This window comes from Palaemon carinicauda, chromosome 31 (assembly GCF_036898095.1).
Source record: "Palaemon carinicauda isolate YSFRI2023 chromosome 31, ASM3689809v2, whole genome shotgun sequence".
In the NCBI taxonomy this organism is placed as follows: domain Eukaryota; kingdom Metazoa; phylum Arthropoda; class Malacostraca; order Decapoda; family Palaemonidae; genus Palaemon; species Palaemon carinicauda.
In genome coordinates, this window is record NC_090755.1 from 11,468,237 (window position 1) to 11,487,913 (window position 19,677).

The 19,677-nt window shown below is 37.9% G+C and overlaps 1 protein-coding gene across 2 annotated transcripts in view; it reads left to right on the forward strand.

Moving 5' to 3' along the window:
- LOC137624281 (heterogeneous nuclear ribonucleoprotein U-like protein 1) overlaps positions 1-16,421 on the forward strand; it is a 33,403-nt gene extending 16,982 nt beyond the window's left edge. Inside the window, exons 4-13 of one of the 2 annotated variants that reach the window (XM_068354826.1) lie at positions 1,164-1,468; positions 3,192-3,377; positions 4,006-4,128; positions 7,464-7,715; positions 9,152-9,320; positions 10,098-10,244; positions 11,307-11,550; positions 11,595-12,534; positions 13,714-13,896; positions 14,685-16,421. In XM_068354826.1, the coding sequence (XP_068210927.1) occupies positions 1,164-1,468; positions 3,192-3,377; positions 4,006-4,128; positions 7,464-7,715; positions 9,152-9,320; positions 10,098-10,244; positions 11,307-11,550; positions 11,595-12,534; positions 13,714-13,896; positions 14,685-14,882 (2,747 nt within the window). In that variant the 3' untranslated portion in view covers positions 14,883-16,421. Of the gene's footprint in view, positions 1-1,163; positions 1,469-3,191; positions 3,378-4,005; positions 4,129-7,463; positions 7,716-9,151; positions 9,321-10,097; positions 10,245-11,306; positions 12,535-13,713; positions 13,897-14,684 lie in introns of those variants that run through there. The other variant, XM_068354825.1, reaches the window with a different exon arrangement.
- The last annotated feature ends 3,256 nt before the right edge of the window (positions 16,422-19,677 follow it).

The window sequence follows — 19,677 nt, forward strand, 5'->3', positions numbered from 1 at the left end:
TTGTCAAGATGTATATTCAATAGGCACTTAATGGCACCTTATTATTATTATTATTATTATTATTATCATTATTATTATTATTGGCCCATTGAGATTTTACAATTGCACTTCTCATTTTAAGTGACACTGTGTTACTCAGTCATCACTGACCAACTCTTCAAAACTTGCCTTAATTCAATTTGGAGTCCAGAAAGTCGTTAATTTTCAAACGTAATAGATTCCAAGAAAAGTTGAATAAAATTTTGTTAAATTTTGGCCTAAAGTAGGCTTCACCTAACTCACAGGCCTACGATTTTCAGCTGCAAAAGTCAAGAAATAGTCCAGTTTCATATTGCAAAAGTCGTCTTGCAGACTGCATTGAATTATATAATATTGTTTTATTACATTATTATTATTATTATTATTACTAGCCAAGCTACAACCCTAGTTGGAAAAGCAAGATGCTATAAGCCCAAGGGCTCCAATAGGGAAAAATAGCCCAGCGAGGAAAGGAAATAAGGAAATAAGTAAAAGATGAGAATAAATTAACAATAAATCTTTCTAAAAACAGTAACAGCGTCAAAATAGATATGTCCTATATAAACTATTAACAACGTCAAAAACAGATATGTCATATATAAACTATAAAAAGACTCATGTCATACTGGTCAACATAAAAACATTTGCTCCAACTTTGAACTTTCGAAGCTCTACTGATTCAACTACCCGATTAGGAACTTTCGATACAATATCCTCTGTACTATGGTCTTCCACTGTCTTTGGGTAAGGTTCTCTTACTTGAGGGTACACTCGGGCACATTTTTCTGTCGTTTTTTTCTTCTTGTTTTATTTTAAGTTTTTATAGTTTATATATAAAAGATCTATTTTAATGTTATTACTGTTCTTAAAATATTTTATATTGTTCTTTACTTCTCTTGTTTATCTATTTCCTTATTTCCTTTCCTCACTGGGTGATTTTTCTCTGTTGGAGCCCTTGGGCTTATAGCATCCTGCTTTTCCAATTAAGGGTGTAGCTTAGCTAGTAATAATAATAATAATAATAATAATCTGAGATGTTTTATTTCAGTAGGGTTTGTGTTTATATATCCAAATGTTTTATAGGTTGAGAACCTTTTGCTACATTCAAATAGGGATGTTTTTTGAAATTATCTATTACTCCTCAGATAACAGTGATCTGAGCTTGGTCATAAGCAAGGAGAACTTCCTGAGCGCAGAACCCATGACGTCAGATGGTTTTGCCTACGTGTGGCACGGCGTGCGTGCCACGTACGGCTTCCTGCGGGGTCGCCTATTCTATGAGGTCAAGGTGGAAGATCATTTAGAAGTTCCACACCTTGAAAACGAACAGCATCCTCACGTAATTCGATGTGGGTGGTCCATCGATGATGCCGGTCTGACGCTGGGAGAGGAACCCTTCAGCTATGGTTATGGTGGAACAGCTAAGGCATCCACCGACTTGAAGTTCAAGGTAAGATTTTCCTTGAAGTGTTGCAAGGTTTCTTGTGTGGGTTCAGTCAGAGGTAAGGGGCATTGCCTTAAGAGACTGACCATATATACATATGATTAGTGCCCAAACTCCCTCTCCATACAAGCTAGGACCAAGGAGGGCCAGGTAATGGCTGCTGATGACTCAGCAGGTAGACCTATAAACTTACTGAAACCCCTCATCCTTAGCTCACAAGGATGATAGGGTTGTAACGACCAAAGGGACTAATGAGTATGAGCGGAACTCGAACCCCAGTCTGGCGATAACCAGTTAGGAACGTTAGTACATGGGCCACCACAACCCTTCAGCAGTTATAGGGACTTCTTCCTTTGTAAGGATTGCAAGGTTTATTTTACAATGGAGAAGTCTTGTGAAAAATTCTTACTTTGAGGTCCATCCTCAAGAGTTTATTACATGGGCACAACAGGTAATTTTTTGTGCATGCTCATCTTTCATCACACAGTGTAGTAAAAACGTTATTTGTAAAGCTGTTTTTTCTTTTTTTTATTAAACAGTATATTTATTTAACTGTGATTTACGTGGATCACGATACTGATGAGCTCAAAGTGCCAATTTTTATTGCTTTAATTTCTAAAAACATTTTTCTTTTCACATGAAAAAGAGTACTTTGATATACATTGATTCTAAAACTTTGTAAGATTCTTTCGTATGAGTGTTTAAAAGTTTACAATTTTCAAATGTAGCTTTTCTTATGATTTTGATTTTCCCACTTGGCACCTGGAGATCCTTAGTATTGTGAACACCTCAATTATCTGTATCATTATTTATTTATGACTAATGAATCATCGTAATGAACTAGGGGAGTAAGAGCAACGAGAACTGCCAGTCCTGTTTGCATACTTGAAGGATTTTTTTTGTAATGGATATATAAATGAAAAGGAGAGAATTATGATGTTGGGTAAAGATTGTTGGCTGATAAGGTTGAAGAGGTAGCTGGCTACATATGAAAATAAGACTGGGTGCAGTGTTGTTGGGACTAAAGAGATAATATTCATTACATCTTTTAGTGAAGCATTCAAGATCCACAGAAAGTACTGCAGACAAGAGTTTAGACGAATAACACTTGTAGGATTATTTTCAGTTAGTGAGATTTTTGGAAAGGATCTAAGTACCGTTATTATTGTTATTACTAGCTAAGGAGTACCAGCCAAACTCGGCTGAATCTTTCGCCAGCAAGGGCTCCAACAAGGAAAACAGCTCACTGACGAAAGGAAACAAATTGAATAGAATGCCTGAGTGTACCCTCGAGCAAGAGAACTCTTAACTCAAGACAGTGGAAGACCATAGTACAGAGCTTTTGGTACTACCCAAGACTTGGAAAACAATGGTTTCATTTTGGAGTGCCCTCTTAAAAGAGCTGCTGAATATAGCCAGAGTCTCTTTCTACCCTTCTAGAGGAAAGTAGCCACTGCATAATTACATTTCAGTAGTTAACTCCTTGAGTGAAAAATAATTATTCATCTTAGTGTTGTTAGATGTATGAGGACAAGAGAACATGGAAAGAATAGGCCAGACTATTCAGTGTATTTGTAGGCATAGGAAAAATGAGCCATAACTAAAGAGAGATCTAATACAGTACTATTTGGCTAGTCAAAGGACATGCTAACTCTATAGCGGTAGTATCTCAACTGGGGACTGGTGCCTTGTTTGATGTAGTACTAACCAGTGGTTTTCTGTCCCTCAGGATTACGGACGACCCTTTGGAAAGGGCGACGTTATCGGCTGCTTCTTAGACATGGATTCCGAGCCCATCACCATGTCGTTCAGTGTGAATGGGAGGAGTTTTGGGAAATGCTATGAGGTGTCGCATCATAGTCTGCAGGGCAAGGCTTTGTTCCCGCATATCTTGACAAAGAATTGTACCTTCAAGGTTTGTAATTGAAATGTATTTTTTTTTGTCTTGGCTACAATTTTTGATTCTTGTACAGTAATGTATTTAAATAACTATGTTTAGATATACTGTATTTAATTTCTATCCATTGCTTTGTATTACAGTTTAAAACATGAGGTTGAGGTTAAGAAAGTGGACCAATATATATTGTTCTCAGTAGTATTCTTAGTATTATACAGTCAAGTATTATTGCATATTGTATTGACCAAATGAATTGCCTTACTGCATTAAATTGGACTTAGTACCAAGTTCTATCCCACCATCATCCCTACATTAAGAGGTCATTTGTCTAATGCAGCCTCTCCAATGCCTTCTATCCACGTCATCCTTTTCCATCAAACCTCTTCTCTCCTCATCGTCCTTCACCTGATCTCTCCATCTAATTCTCTTCATCCCTCTTGATCTTCTCTCCTTAACATTTTCCTCCCAAGCTCCCCTTACTCCTACCCCACCATCCATTCTCATCACGTGCCCACACCATCTCAGTCATGACACTCTTATCATCTCTATAATCTTTACTATGCTTGCAGTGCATTCTCATCTCTGTTCTCTCAAGCTTTGAACTATACTAGAATGAAGTGAGCCTAAAATTGTGTTTACTCAACAGGTGAACTTTGGCTCCGAGTACCCGTGGTTTGAGCCCATGGTGAGATATACATTCGTTGGTCAAATTCCTCTCGAGGAGAGGGTTTTGGGTACGCAGGGGCCACAGACAAGACAGGATTCTGAAGTAAGTCTTGAAATTGCAATAATGCACTATTCGTTATGTTCAGGGAAGTTATATGATTAGATTAGCCTCACAATAGTTATGATTTGCGGAAATAATAAATTGTTTTCAAGGCAGTTATGTTCTACATTGTTATGAGTACAGTATTGTTTTTCATCTTGGTTAATTATCAGTTTTGAAAATTAAATGCAATAGTAATAAAACATTTGGTGTAACTTCTATTTGATCAGTAGGAAATAAATCTTTAAGAAAAAGAATTGAGAAAACATGCCAATAATTTAGTTGTGATTTACTAAAGGAAAGAGGAAAGTTTTTAAAAATACGATTTTGTAATATTAAAGTATTTTTTTTTTCTTTTTTTTGTTTTTAGTATTCTGCCTCTTAAAGCAGTCTTCATAATCTTCAGTCAACAGATCAAAACTGATATAGAACTGTACCAAATGATGAAATGAATTTTTAAAAATTCGTGGGCTATCTGTTTTGTTATTTGTAGGGAATTTTCCTATACATTTAGTAGATTCACTTGAGCCTGCCGCACAAATTCACTATTCTAAGGAAACACCTCACGATAAGAGTTCGTTGTATTTCCATGACGGCTGTGTCGGCTGAATCTGGGTTCTCATGGATACATTCTGGGGGCGGCCGTCTGAATCTGCATGGTTGCAATAGCCGATAAAGTGGCGATTATGGACGTTTCCTAGATCCTTCCGCAATTCTAGCCTGCCTACTGTAGTTGTATCTTGACGCATTAGGATCGTTATGGGCTTGATCTCCAACAAAAAATCATTGCATCTGCATCATGGGAAAGCTAAGGATCTAAGTAATCCATCACGATGGATGTAAGGATATGTTGGGGGAAGAGTTGTGAGTTTTGGCTATTTTGTCTGGTAACATATCACGATAAATCCCAAAATTTATTCGGGAATTGCAGCAAATAAGTGAAAGCATCACAAAGCACGAAGAACATTTGTATATGGTACAGGTACAATAATTTCCCGGCAATGTTTGTACTTTACATAAGTGGGTGGCTCATCATCGCCAAGCTGTTTATAAAAACAATTGGATGGGAGATTTTTTTCATAATTTGCTTGCAGTCATAGCAGTCGAACGTACAGCATTAGTGTTATCTTTTCTCCCCCGAATAATGTCCGAGGATCTCTTTGCCTCAGGATTCTCAGGACTCCTTTGCCGAGAGGAAGGATCATGATGAGGAGAGAGAAGAAGAAGAAAGAAGTACACTTTCGCAGGAGGTGGATTTGTTTGCTGATGATTTTATGCCCCTCCCCCTCTGAGAAAGAAGTCGGTGCCACCAAATCCAAGAAAGACATTGACCACCAAACCAACCCCTCAAAAGCTTGCTCGTTGTCTCGCCACATTGTCAAAAAGGAAGATGCAAGAAAGTGTGATGGATTCTGAGTGTTTGTCAGAGGAAAGTGAATTGCTCAGCTAGGTCCTCCCATCATCTAGATAATATGGTATCAATCTCATCTTTGAACAAGTGTGTGATATCATGGAGTCATCCACTCTTCTATGATAAGAAACTAAATGCTGGCAAGAACACTGGGGAGAAATTCTTATTGGATGCTGGCCACCTCATCCAGAGAAGGTTGTATGGTGTGCAGACAACAGTAGGTGAGAAAAACAGACTCCACACGATTGGGTTGGGGGCCATGGTCGTCGGTAGACATCAGAATCTGTATAATTAAGTAGGGGAACATAGAGCAACTACATACATACATTTACCCTATTATATTGATACAAATCATGATGTAACATGATACAGTACACAAGCGCACTCACCTATTGGCCAGTATGCCAGAGGTAATCTTAACCTCTCTTTTTGCTCGGGAAAGTCAATAGTTGAAGATTCTTTCGAGGCGTGACAGTCCTCGATGGGGTAATGGCTTTTGCAGGTACTCCTTGTGTGCAAATGCATCATCCTCTACAATTAAGTAGGGGATGCGGCAATCATCTCCAGGTAATGGCTCCAGTTGTAGCTGCCCGATTTTATCGTTTCCAAGGATGGCTCACATTTGGGTCTACATGAAGACTCCAGCATCACTTATGGCACCATTGAAACCAATATGATCAACATACAAGAATTTGTAATTGCTGTTGACCAAAGCAAAGTGGACATTCAGTGGAATTGTTTATAATTAAAGTAATAAGAACAAATTTTCCTGGGTGGATGGATTGCAATGTGCTTCCCATCTATAGCACCTACAGATGCAGTTTGTGGAAATTTCAGCGATCTAAGAATCCTTGTGCAACAGCCTTCCAACCCTCCTCTGTTGTAGGACAATCAAGCACACCTCAAGGTACTCGGAGATGATTGCGTCACAGGTCTCGTACTCGATGAAAGCGATAGTGTTTGGTGTTGTTACGAAACCATATGTTTGATATATTTCATTAAATGCATTTTCATCAACTCGAAGGAAGTTTACGAATGACGTGTTGTCTTCGGAGATCAGTTGCTGCAGCAGGTTTTCCCACTGGCCGAACTGTAGTCTCCGGGATAGCCAGAGCCACACCCACAAAGATAATCTTCCTTGCTTTCTTATCTCTTGTTTTTGGCTTTGTTTTTTTCAACACCTCTAAATTGAATTACAAGACCATGGATCTTGATGGTCTATCTGCCTTCAAAGTAGACTCAGCTGTGTGATGTTATGCCCCTTGCATCCCCTTTTACACCCCCTAGCACGGAAATGATGTACCATTTTGACGCTGTCGGGACATTTGCGTCGATGCTTTGGGAACTCTGTCGAGCTAATTGTAACTTTTCCATGGTGACCAAAATGACCGTATTCTAATATTGTAATCCTTCCATAACGTCTGGATGTTGCTAAAACATTTCTGTCGCCGCCCTAGTCTCTTGCTGCTGCAGGAGACGCTGTCCCGTCAAATCCAGAATTGCGTTTTTTTTTTTTTTTTTCCCCATAATGATACAGCGTCATAGCGTATTCTGGTCACGAATCATGAATGTGTGCGGCAAGCTTTATTAGATAATACCCCAGTTTATTAGTTCATTACAAAAATTCTATAGGTAAAAGGCCTCGCCAAAATTACCCTAACTTTATTTTTAGGAACGGGTAAAATGATACACATCTCCCCTGCACAGTATAATGAAGAACTAATGTCTAGCTATATATATAAATATACTGAATATATATTTTTCCGATAGTTTTCATATCTATTGAAATGTTTAGCCGGCAGTTCTGATAGGTTATGTACACTAGTATAGCATATAAGAAAAGAGTTTTTCATTATATTTAATTTGTTACTGGAAGGCAGACAGTGGTTCTTTTAATGTATTCATTGGTTTAATGTGTATATTTCAGGTCATCATGATGGTTGGTCTTCCAGCATGTGGTAAGACCACCTGGGTTGAAAAATACTGCAAAGAACACCCCGAGAAGAAATTTTACGTCTTGGGAACCAACTTCCTCATTGACAAGATGAAAGTGAATGGTCTCGCGAGAAAACGCAATTACCACGGCAGATGGGACGTGCTCATTGATAAGTGTACGAAGTGTCTCAATAAACTACTTGGGATGTCTTACAGCGAGAAGCGTAACTTCATCATTGATCAGGTAATTTAAAGAAAATATAATTTGTTCCTACGCTTATACAAACCTTTCTCTCTTTAAATGTGAGTTGAGTAGATTGGCCTTGCCTTATAATAAAGTGACAAATCAGGAACACAGAGGACGGACAGGATGTTGACGGGATGACAGCAGCATGACGGCCTAGGCTGAAGTCCAAGGCCTCCTTAAACTTAGTTCCTCTTCGGTCTTAGAGAAGTTTATTTTTTCCTATCTTAGGTCCGAACCGTATGACATCCTTACTTTAAAGTAAGAGATATTTTAACTGAGGTGGAATGGCTGTTGACATTGTAAACGAAATGGTGGTGACCACTGGCGAATAACCCCCTCCCACTCACACGTCAAATAATCTTCAATTTTTTCTTTGCACTACCTTCCACCAACTACTTACTGCCTCGTTAAAATTTTGAATGGCCATTCCATTTTCACTGGAGTCATACTCAGGAAAAATACAAATGACTTAGAAATTTGTGGTTTAATCCACAAATATCTTAATATTCAGAAATTCCTCAACTTACAAGCATTCAGATGCAAACACAAATACAACTGAAAATTACATAAGATAAATAAATACTGTAATAGAAACATATAATTTAATACAGTAATAAAATGACATTTGTAATAACCTGATATCTATTTCATATGAGACCCAGCTATTTACTGACTTTTATAGCTGGAAATCATGGGCATGGGATTAACTTTAGGTCAATCCTAGGCCAAAGCTTAAGAAAATCCAACTTGTAAACAACTCTACTTACAAACAGCTTCTCGAAACCAATAAAGTTTGTAAGTTGAGAACCTCCTGTTTACTGTAGTTTCATATAGACTGAGAGAGTCCTTTAAGTTTCTCATTACCAGTGGAAAGGTTTTCTCTTTTCATCAAGATCATAAACTTGCAAACTTAATAGATTACTCTTCATAGATATGTGTAAATTTCACAGCTTTCATTAAATTAGATTTACAAACTCATCAGTTGTCTATTGACAAATACAGTAGTGAGAACTTGATTCTTTGTCTGCACAATATTAAATTTAATGAAATTTTTTCATATTTACTTTTAGTATAGCTTATTAGTAGATTATTACATTAGCCAAGGGGAAAAAGGTTTATGGGATTATTCGCAAGTAGCTGATCATTTAAAGGTAGAGGCAAGGAATAGTATCAATGCCCTAACAGGTCAATGTCCTAGAGGCTGACCCTACGATCAGCGCCCAATCCCCTTCTCCACCCAAGTTAGGACCAGGGAGGGCTTGACATGGCTGCTAAAACTCAAAAAGAAATTATCAACCTTGAGCAGGTCTCAAACCCCAGTCCAGTAGATCACATGGCCGGAACGTTTCCAGTGTTCTTTGTACAGTATTTAGCTTCTTCATTTTAACGTTTGTTTTTTTTAAATGCTTATTCCGCAATGGCTTTTCTTTCAGACAAATGTGTATCCTTCTGCTCGTAAACGCAAAATGAAAGGATTCCCAGGATTTTATCGCAAAGCTGTGGTCATAGTTCCAGACGATGCCGAATTCCAGAGACGAACGGAGAAGCAGATTAGCAAGGAGGGAAAAAATGTTCCTGACTCCGCCATATTGGAAATGAAAGGTTGGAAAATGTTGGCCTAGTTTTGTGGTTTCATTTTGAAATAGGAGAATTGAATAAAACAAGTAACTTGATAGTATAGGAGAATTAATAATGGTTTCCTCTGTGGTTACAGAGACTTCAGTATCGCTTAAATGGTTTACTATATAAGAACCAATGTCATTACTAACCTCTGGTTTTAATCACTTTAATGATTTTAATAATAATAATTTTAATATTAATGATTTTATGAACATTTTTGTCTTATTTTCCTGTTTTATATAAATTTATTTTCTATTTATATTTTAATTTAATCTTGTTGTAGAAGATGATAAAGGTAGTATAAGCATAAATGTCTTGTATTTACTATAAATCTGTACTTTATTTCTTTCTCATCGTAGCCCCTTCTCAAATCAGTCGTAACCATAAAAGTATGCATTTAAGCATTAATAAATTGCTTACAGTATTATATTTCTTTATTCGTTACGCTGCTCCTCTTTCCTTGTAACGCTGTTTCCGAATCTTTGTTACTTAGATGTCTTATTTACTTCCTAATTACGGATTGGGTTTAAGGTGATGGGCTTTTACTCCTGAATTAGTATGGACCGGCTGGCGTCACTTGCCTTAGTTCGATAGACACTGCGCATCACAAGGAACTGACTATACTTTTGATGTATCTAGCCAATGAATCCTCTTGAGGTCCTTTGCATCAGTAGGCGTTGGAGATGATGATGATGATGAATACAGACAGTACAGTACTAGACTCTGATGATCCTAATTATAATTTTTTTTTCTTTGTAGCCAACTTCACATTGCCGGAGGTAGACGAGGAAATATTCGATGCCGTGGACTTTGTAGAGTTGGATCGCGAAGAAGCCACCAAGCTGGTAGAACAGTACAATCAAGAAGCTCAAAGGGCAGGGTATGTCAAGAAGCCTGTGAGAGGAGGTGAGTTTTCTAAGGATTAATTTCAACTGTTGTTTTGTACTTTAATGGAAAGTGTCAGAACTAAGTCCTTGACATAAGAACTTTACTGCAATAGGCTGCAACTTTATTGATTGCTTGTATGAATGTTTCAAGACTTTTTACCCCTACATTTTAACAGTTGTTTTGTACTTCAGTGGAAAGTCCTGGGTAGTGTTATAGCCTCTGTACCATGATTTTTCACTGTCTTGGAGTAGAGTTCTCTTGCTTTAGGGTACACTCGGGCACACTATTCTATCTTCCTCTTGTTTTTTTGAAGTTTTTATAATTTATAAAGGAAATATTTATATTAATGTTGTTATTGCTCTTAAAATGTTTTATTTTAATTGTTAATTACTTCCCTTGTAGTCTCCTTATTTCCTTTCCTCACTGGGTTATTTTCCCTGTTGGAGCCTGTGGGCTTATAGTATCCTGCTTTTCCAACTATGGTTGTAGCTTAGCAGGTAATAATTATGATAATATTAATGACAAAAGAACTACAATATACAGCAACTTTATCGATTGCTTCTATAAATGTTTCAACACTTTTTACTCTTACATTGAATTAAATAATCAGTTGAGCCTACATCCATATGGTATTACAATAAACTATTATGGTTTTTGAGACTTTATTTTATTGTCCAATATCAAATTTTGTTGGTGACACTACTTTTGGAGGCTGTTGGGGCCAAGTTATAGTGATGCTATTGACTAGATAAATAATGAAAGCTAAAAGACTGTACTGTACCGTATATTATTTTTAATGCCTTTATGAATGATTAAAATTTTAAGATTACAGTACAATGTTGGAAAAACTTGAAGACAGCTTCTTTAAACACAACAGTGACTGCATAAGGTGGATGCTGTACAATATCCTTACATGTCTGTCTGTGGTTATCCTCTTTAGTCAAATTTAGAATTCTTAAATGACACATCTGGTTGATGGATTTTTTTTCACAATGCTGTAAACTTTCGAGGTATAAACTACATTCTTTATCAGTGTTGTGTTAAAGGAACATTATTTCATCCTCTTATGTTTTCTTCCAGGTCGTGGTGGTGGGAATTTCAGAGGTGGCTGGAATAGAGATAGAAATTCTGGTAATAATCGAGGTGGTTACAACAGAGACAACTTTGGAAACAATAGGGACTCAAACAGTGACCACAGTAGTGAAAGTTCACGTGGAGGCTTCGGGCGTGGTTTTGGTCGGGGTGGCGATGGAAGTCGGGGAGGCTTTGAGCGTGGTGGGTTTGGTAACCGAGGTGGATTCAATCGCGGCGATAATCGTGGAGGGTTTGGCCGAGGGGCGAAAGCAGATTTGATCGGGGTGGCGAAAGCCGTTTTGACCGTGGGGGTGAAAGCAGATTTGACCGGGGTGGTGAAAGCAGATTTGACCGAGGTGGTGAAAGCAGATTTGACCGAGGTGGTGAAAGCAGATTTGATCGTAGTGGAGACAGCAGTCGAGGTGACAGTAATCGAGGTGGGTTTGACAAAGGTAATGATGATGCAGGTCGTGGAGGATTCGGTAGAGGTAGCGACAGTTCCAGAGGGGGATATGGCCGTGGGGGAGACAGCAGTCGAGGAGGATTTGGTCGTGGAGGTTTCGGGAACAGAGATAGCCCAGGTGGTTATGGTATGGATAGAGACACTCAGGGTTTCAGAAATAATAATGAAAGCAGTTACCAAAGAGATAATGATATGGGTGGTTCAAGAGGTTTTGGTGGAGATCGCGGCTCAGGTAATAGGGACTTCGACAGAAGTAATGATAATAGAGGAAGGTACGGGCAAGAGAACTTTGGCAGAAACAGAGACTCGTTTAGAAGTTTTGGTAAAGATAATCGAGGTGGCGATAGTTATAATTCAGGAGGATTCGGGCAGAGCAATTTTGGTGGTAACAGAGATATGGCAAGAGGACAGGATATGGACAGGGGGGGTAGAGATTTTAATCGAGGTGGTGGCGATAGCAGCCGTGGTAGTTTTGGCAGAGATAATTACGGTGGCAGTAACAGGGATAGCGACAGAGGATTTGGCTTCGATAACAGTGAGTCGAGAGGTGGTTTTGGCAGAGACACACAGCAGAGAGGTACGGATCGAGATTTCAATCGTGGTGGTAGTGATAGCTTTGGCACAGGCAGTTTTGGCAGTAGCAACAGAAGCTACAGCATGGACCGAGACAGGGAATCTCGGAGCGAGAGCAGCAGTCTTTCGGGGTACAGTCGTGACAGCTTTGGTGGTAGCAGTAGAGGATTTGGCAGCCACGACAGCTTGAGAAGTATGGTAAGTACACTGGAGAGATCGGAAGGCAAGACAGCTTACGGTTTGGTAAAATAGCTAATTGTAAGCTTCACTTTATTCTTTTTTTTTTTCATCTTGAATTCTGCTTTATGCAAAGTCCTCTAATACTGGATATTGCACAACTTAGAATACTTAATAGTAATTTTTATGGTAGAGATAAATCCATTTGATAAATGACAAATTCAATAGTAGGTTATTTGATCTTGGTTAACCCTTTTACCCCCAGGCTATTTGGAACTTTCCAACCCTTAACCCCCAGGGGTTATTTTTTTTCAAGCATATTTTGCAGTATATTTTTTAAAAATTGTTCTAACAGCCTTAATTTTCATCATAGAGAGGTCAGATTGGTCTCATTCTCTTGGAAAATGCCTGAAGTTTCTCAAAAATTTATCAAAAATATGCAATAAAAAATGTAAATTGAAGTTTTTTGCAAGGACGTACCAGTACGTCCATGGGGGTAAAGGGATGAGTTTTGTGAAACGTACCTGTACGTCCTTTGGGGGTAAAAGGGTTGTGTGTTTGAACTAGAATGATTTTTAAAAGTACAAACATGTTTGAATGACATGCAATTTTCATTTACTGTATTTGTAAGTTTGTATGAGTGAATAATGACCATGTGGCCTAAACTCATTATTCTATGGCATTAAAACACAGTACATTTCTGAAGTTGTAAGAAAAAATGGTGTGTACTGTATATTGTAACTTTTAAGTAAGTTTCCAGCTTGCAGCAAATGTTTTTTTTTATGAAAGATCTATTTTAATGTTGTTATTCTTCTTGAAATATGTTATTTTTATTCATTTCTACGCATGTAGTTTATATACTGTATTTCCTTTCCGCAGTGGGATATATTTCCCTGTTGGAGCCCTTTGGCTTATAGCATCCTTCTTTTCCAACTAGGGTTGTAGCTTAGCTAGTAATAATAATGATACAGATGGTCCTCAACTTTTACAAACATTCCGAGATACAAACAAATCAAAAGTGCATAATGAAGTCTCGTAATAAAACAGAAAATAGAAATGTGAGTTGGGTGAAACCTACTCTAGGCAAAATTTAACAAATTTACAAACAGCTTCTTGGAACTTATTAAGTTGCAAGTTGAGGACTTTCTGCAATAATGATAATAATGGAGGCAGAAATATTACAGCAATTTAATTTTGCAGGGTAATCAGAGCGGAGGAGGAGGCGGCTATGGGAACTTTGACCAGAGTGACCGCTCAAGTGGTTACAGCAGTTTAAGCAGCAGCAGTGGAAGTCTCTCATCCGCCGGTGGACCAAGCCAGGGCAGTGGATGGAATCGATCATACAACCAGCAGCAGCAGCCGCAGCAGCAATACTGGGGACAGGTTAGTCTTTAGCTTCTTGTCCACTTCTTGTCTCATTCATTTATTGGACAGGAGGATTTTATGTTTTTCTTATTGATTTCTTTGTCAGAGGGGATTTTAGTTTTTGTCTTGTTTTCTTTTTGGTCGTGTTATTAACCCTTTTAACCTCAATAGACGTACTGGTACATTTCACAAAACTCATCCCTTTACCCCCATGGATGTACCGGTACATCCTTGCAAAAAACTGTTTTTAAACATTTTTTTGCATAATTTTGATAACTTCATGAGAAACTTCAGGCATTTTCCAAAATAATGAGACCAACCTGACCTCTCTATGACAAAAATTAAAGCTGTTAGCGCAATTTTAAAAAAATATATTGCAAAATGTGCTTGAAAAAAAAAAATGCCTTGGGGTTAAGGGTTGGAAAGTTCCAAATAGTGTTGGGGGTAAAAGGGTTAACTTCTTGGACAGCAGGAATTTTTATGCTTGTTTACATTATGGACAGGATTGATCTTTGCGTTTGTGTTGTTTACTTCTCGAACAGGAAGGATTTTATGCTTGTCTTGCTCTCTCCTCGTACGGGAGGGATGTAATCTTCTATGCCGCTCACTTTTTTGACAACTTGGGTTTTTTGTTTTTAAATTTAGACGGTAAGGATTTTTTTTTAGCCAAATTGTACAAGATTACTCATTACAACACTTGTACTGTATAGACATTTCAGTGGTTTAGTCTTAGTAAAATATATCGATTGTAAAGGTAAGGGAAACGGCTCTTTAGAATGTGGTATAGACTGAATTGTGTTTTACAGAATGATGGTGGTTATGGAAGTCAGCAAATGTCAGCCCCCAATCCTCCATCTTATGGTAGACCATTTGACCAGGGAAACTCGGCTAGCGACGGTGGAAACTGGGGTCAGCAGAGTGGTGGCGGTGGAAACCTTGGTGGATCAGCCTCTGGCGGTCAGCCGTGGAGTTACGGATCCAACTATCGCGGACAAAGGCCGTAAAAGTCTTCAGGTCTAGGAAATGAAATTTTTGGTATTTTGTGATGTGTTTTATCCAGGCCAGATTTTCTCTATACATCTATGGATGTCGTGTAGCTTCATTTGTTGTTTCTTTTTTTTTTCCTTTTAATTTAGCTGCAGATGTACAGCTAATATTGTTCATTTTAGATACTAATATAAACATTTTACTTGAATATAAAAATATTTTATATTGAATTGTTTGGAAGAATGTGAATATTCATTGATATTTTGAAATGACTGACTGGTAAAAAGCCAAGAATGAATAGATTTATTACATGTTATGTTGTACAGTAAGTGTATAATTGCCTGTAACCAAAAAAAAAAAAAAAAAAAACCTCTGTTCACTAGTTTTCAGAACTTTTGACAGTTAATACAGAGGAATCTTATTGTTCCGATAACGGAGCGTTTTCTTCCCCCCATTCAAGGGGTTAATATTTACTGGCCAGGAGAGAGAGAGAGAGGGTGAGGAAGGTTTGCATTTCCTTGAAATGTGTGTTACTTATACCTTTGAATAGAGTCTTACGATTTAGAATTACGTTCACCCGTTTCACACTGTTTTTTGACATGAAATAGTCTTGGTGTGTATATTCACCTAGAATAATTATCTTTAGAGGGAAACTACATATACAGTCTCTCTCATAGATGTAACGATATGATTCCATTGATGGTTTAAAAGAATATTGTACCGAATGCATACAAAGTAACGATGGGTTCTGTTTAAAGTATTGCGTACGCATTGTTTGCATTATTTCACAGATGTACAAAGTTGTGAATTGGGATATAGTGAATTTCAAGGGTCCCCTATATCGCAAACTACTGTTTGTTCAAACTCTCAAAAAGAAACTGTAGGTATCTAGAGGAAGTTAAGATTTCCCTTCTTGCTTGTTAGAAGTGGATGAGTAGTGGTAGCTTAAGTGATGGTGCAATGTATGTTTTATATGAATAGTTTTGTTTATTTTGTCTCTATAGTGTAAATAAGCTGGAAGTGCTGTTTTCTCAGAAATCCACTCTTGTCTGCTGATTGTGTTGTATGAAGAAGCAATTAGAAGACTTAGTCTAGTAGGATCTGGACATCTACAAGGGTAGCATAGGAATTTTCTGTTAAGGTAAAAGTAATTCCAGCGTTCGACACGTTGCATGTAAAGCTTACGACTTTAGTTTCCTGTATTTTATCCTCCGAGCATTTACGTCTTTTTTGGGATAATCCCTTTGAAGAGTTTATAGTTATAGCTCTTAAGGAGTACTTGCTAATAGGTCATAGTGCTAGGACTTAGTAGTGAAAGAGCAATGTGAAAGATAACCTTGTTAGGCGTAAGCTTAATACCCAATTCTTAATCGCACCTACAATTGTTCTTAGGTTATTTACATTTTCTGCATTCTGAAATTGTGCGTTTGTTTAACCAAGGTGTAATTTATTCATGTAAGATAGTACTAAACTGCTGAATTTGTGTTAATCTTCATTCATGCATACGTATTGTATTACCGAAGTTAGAAACATAATTAAAGATATGGTTAAATTAATGGTGTTAGTATTTCACATAATCCTCCTTACTGCATGACCTGTGCTTTGGTGTTTAGTGAACGTGAACTTGTATTGAAGTTGTTCTGCTGTAAAGTGAATGTAAATGACGAACACAGTTATTAAAGTGTAATTAAAATGGAGTTCATTATTAAACTATAGAATTAAGAGAATGGGTCCAGAGAAGCAAGGAAAATATAACCACGAGAAGAAATTAACATTGGTTACCTACTTTCTTCTAGGTAAGGGTAGAAGAGAGACCTTAGCTATGGTAAGCAGCTCTTCTAAGAGAAAGACACTCCAAAATCATGCCATTGTTCTCTAGTCTTGGGTAGTGCCATAGCCTCTGTACCATGGTCTTCTTGGGTTAGAGTTCTCTTACTTAAGGTACACTCGGGCACACTATTCTGTGTTTCCTTACTTCCTTATCTCACTGGGTTATTTTTGTGTGTTGGAGGCCTTAGGTTTACGGTGGAGTATCCTGCATTTCCAACTAGGATTGTAGCTTAGCTAGTAATAATAATAAATTGTAACCATAGGCCATATATTTGCTTAATGACCAGTTTCTTAAAAGGACATGGTGTCCTTAACTATTTACTTCTTGAAGGAATTTGACTTCTACTGTTCGTCCTGTAACAAATAGGGATTCGTGGATTTATGACAACTTTTTTTATCTTAATTTCCAAGCTGCAGTTTTCTGTTGAAGTTAACAAGTTTTGGAGAACTCTCTTTAGAATTGTACTTCGCTTATACCAAGCCCTGAAACTAATGATTGTCTCGCCTCACATGACATACAGTATGTCAGATCAGGCAGTGGTTTAAATGTCTCGCTTCCTCTGCTTGCATTTATGAACAGGAAATCTAAATTTCTGGCTAGGGTTGAACAACCCAGGTTTTGTATGCAGTACGTCTCCACGTACAAGACAAGAATTTGTACCGAAGGAAGATTAAATGCAAACCTGTAGTTATTTATGATGCCATCCTACCTCAGCCAACCTCCCTTATATTTTCATGCTACCAATTGTAATAAAGTCTGTTATTTCCCACACCCAAGCGGACATGTCCCTCCCAAACCTTTTCAAATTTTTGCCGAGAAGACATTTCCAAGGGAATAAATGATCCTCTAAATCCATTATTATTAAAGATATAGAGATTTACCAGCCCAATGTCTAAAGTCATAGCAAGCATTAGCATCAATTGCACTGTGAAGAACTGTGGGTATAGCATCTTGAATTAATGTTGTTGGCAAGTTTTGTACAGTGATATCTGGAGTGTTGGCTGATTGTCTATCTGCAAGATCATTATATAAAGGAAACCCTGGATGGCTGGTTCAGTGTTGCATATCTAAATTGAAACAAGTGTGTTTCATGGTCATGTAGAAGAGCACAGTGAAATGACAATATCAGTACATGAGGTTGGTACTACTATAACGTCAGATTGCTGGTAGGTGTACAAATGTTTATATATTAAAGGATAACAGCAGATAAAAGTCAATCATAGCTTTGACTTTGTGTGTTCCAACAATGGTGTTTATGTTAATGTCATTGGATGTTATGTGGGGAGAGCTGAGATTAGTGCTAAAAAATGTTAGTAGAAGGCAGTACAGTTGTCCTACAATCCAAAAAGGTAAGTTTTTCTGCTTGGTAAAATCAATTCTTTGGTTTTGAAAAGAATTTACCGTGACCTTACAGCCCATAATTGCTATACCTTGAGCAAACACAGACTATGGAGAACTTCGCCTCTTTCCTCCTGAACTCTTTAACGAGTTGTAAATCACAACAAATCCGGATACAATTTCACTATAATTTATTCTTGTAAATTAAAACTCACTGGTGGTATGAGTCAATGTACAGCAAGTAAAAAGAGTGAATGAATAGAAGCAATGTAATTTGGGAAAATGAACAAGGAGTGGGAAATTAGTGGCCTTACTGACCTGACCAGCAAGCTGTGAGGATGCACAGATATTTTAGTGTAAGTGCACAGGAATACGTTGAGAGTAGTGAAGTTGTAGCATTATTTTGTGATAAAAATGGGTGGGAGTGTGCGGATATGAAAATGAGTAATGGCTGGATTGTATAATGTATGAATTACATGAAACCTTTTTTATCACATCTGCATCCCTCAAAATATATACCAAGTCACTAAAGGTTGCAGGAACTACAAAAATACTACTATATAAAAAAGGTGTGTAAGAAAATAATGTGGTTGAAATGTATGGTGTCCTAGGGGAGGCATCCGCCAGCCAAGCAGGACCTGATGACCTAGGTTGGGTTAAATTTGGGTTGTAATGTGAAGATGCATCCTTGTACTTTAACCTCATGAATTATGGTTGTGGTGGCCAATGTGGTAATGTCCCTGACTAGTGAAAGCCAAACTTGGGTTCGATCCCAGCTCATACTCGTTAGTTCCATCCTTGTGAGCTAAGGATGGGGAGTTTTGTAGAACTGATAGGTCTATCTGACGAGTCATTAGCAGCCAATGTCCTGCCCTCCTTGGTCCTAGCTTGGGTGGAGAGGGGCCCTTGGTCACCAATCATATGTATATATGGTCAGTCCCTTGGTCATTGTTCTGCTTACTAGGGCAATGTTACTGTCCCTTGCCTCTGCCATTCTTCAGTAACTTTCAAACCTTTAAAGTCCTCTTAGCTACGTTATGATTGGTCTACCCCTTAGTTAAGATAGAAGATATACAACCTGATCTGGTTAGGGCCACCTTCTCCATGGTCAGAAATAACACAGTGCCATAGGTTAAGCAACAATGAATCCTTGTATAGTATTTCTCAAGTTTTTGCATTTGTCCATCCAAAAAATACACTTACCCAATGTGGTCATAAATCAATTTTAGACTGTGGCTAGGTTTTATAGCCTAACATATATTTACATTTCTGTACACTTGAATAAGGAAAAGCTGAGGTAGAGTTGTTCTATACAATTACTATTATCCAAAGAACTTTGTATGTTAAATTGATAAAATTTAGGCCAATTGACCCAGTGTCAGGGTTATAGATGCCATTTAGGGCCAATCTGTTAGGTTCAATTCTGGAAAATCCATAGTTTAGAAGTAGAACATGAAGTACGAAGGTAAGCAAGACTGGTAAAGTTGACGGCTGAAAAGTGAGTGCTGGTAGGTCGTGGAGTGGGTCTGCAAAGATTCCATCCATTTGAGAATACCCTAACACCCCTTCTGTATTTCACAATTAGCCTACAGAGACAAATTAATTAGGGTAAGTGGGAGGGAAGATTGCCCAGGCTCTAATGG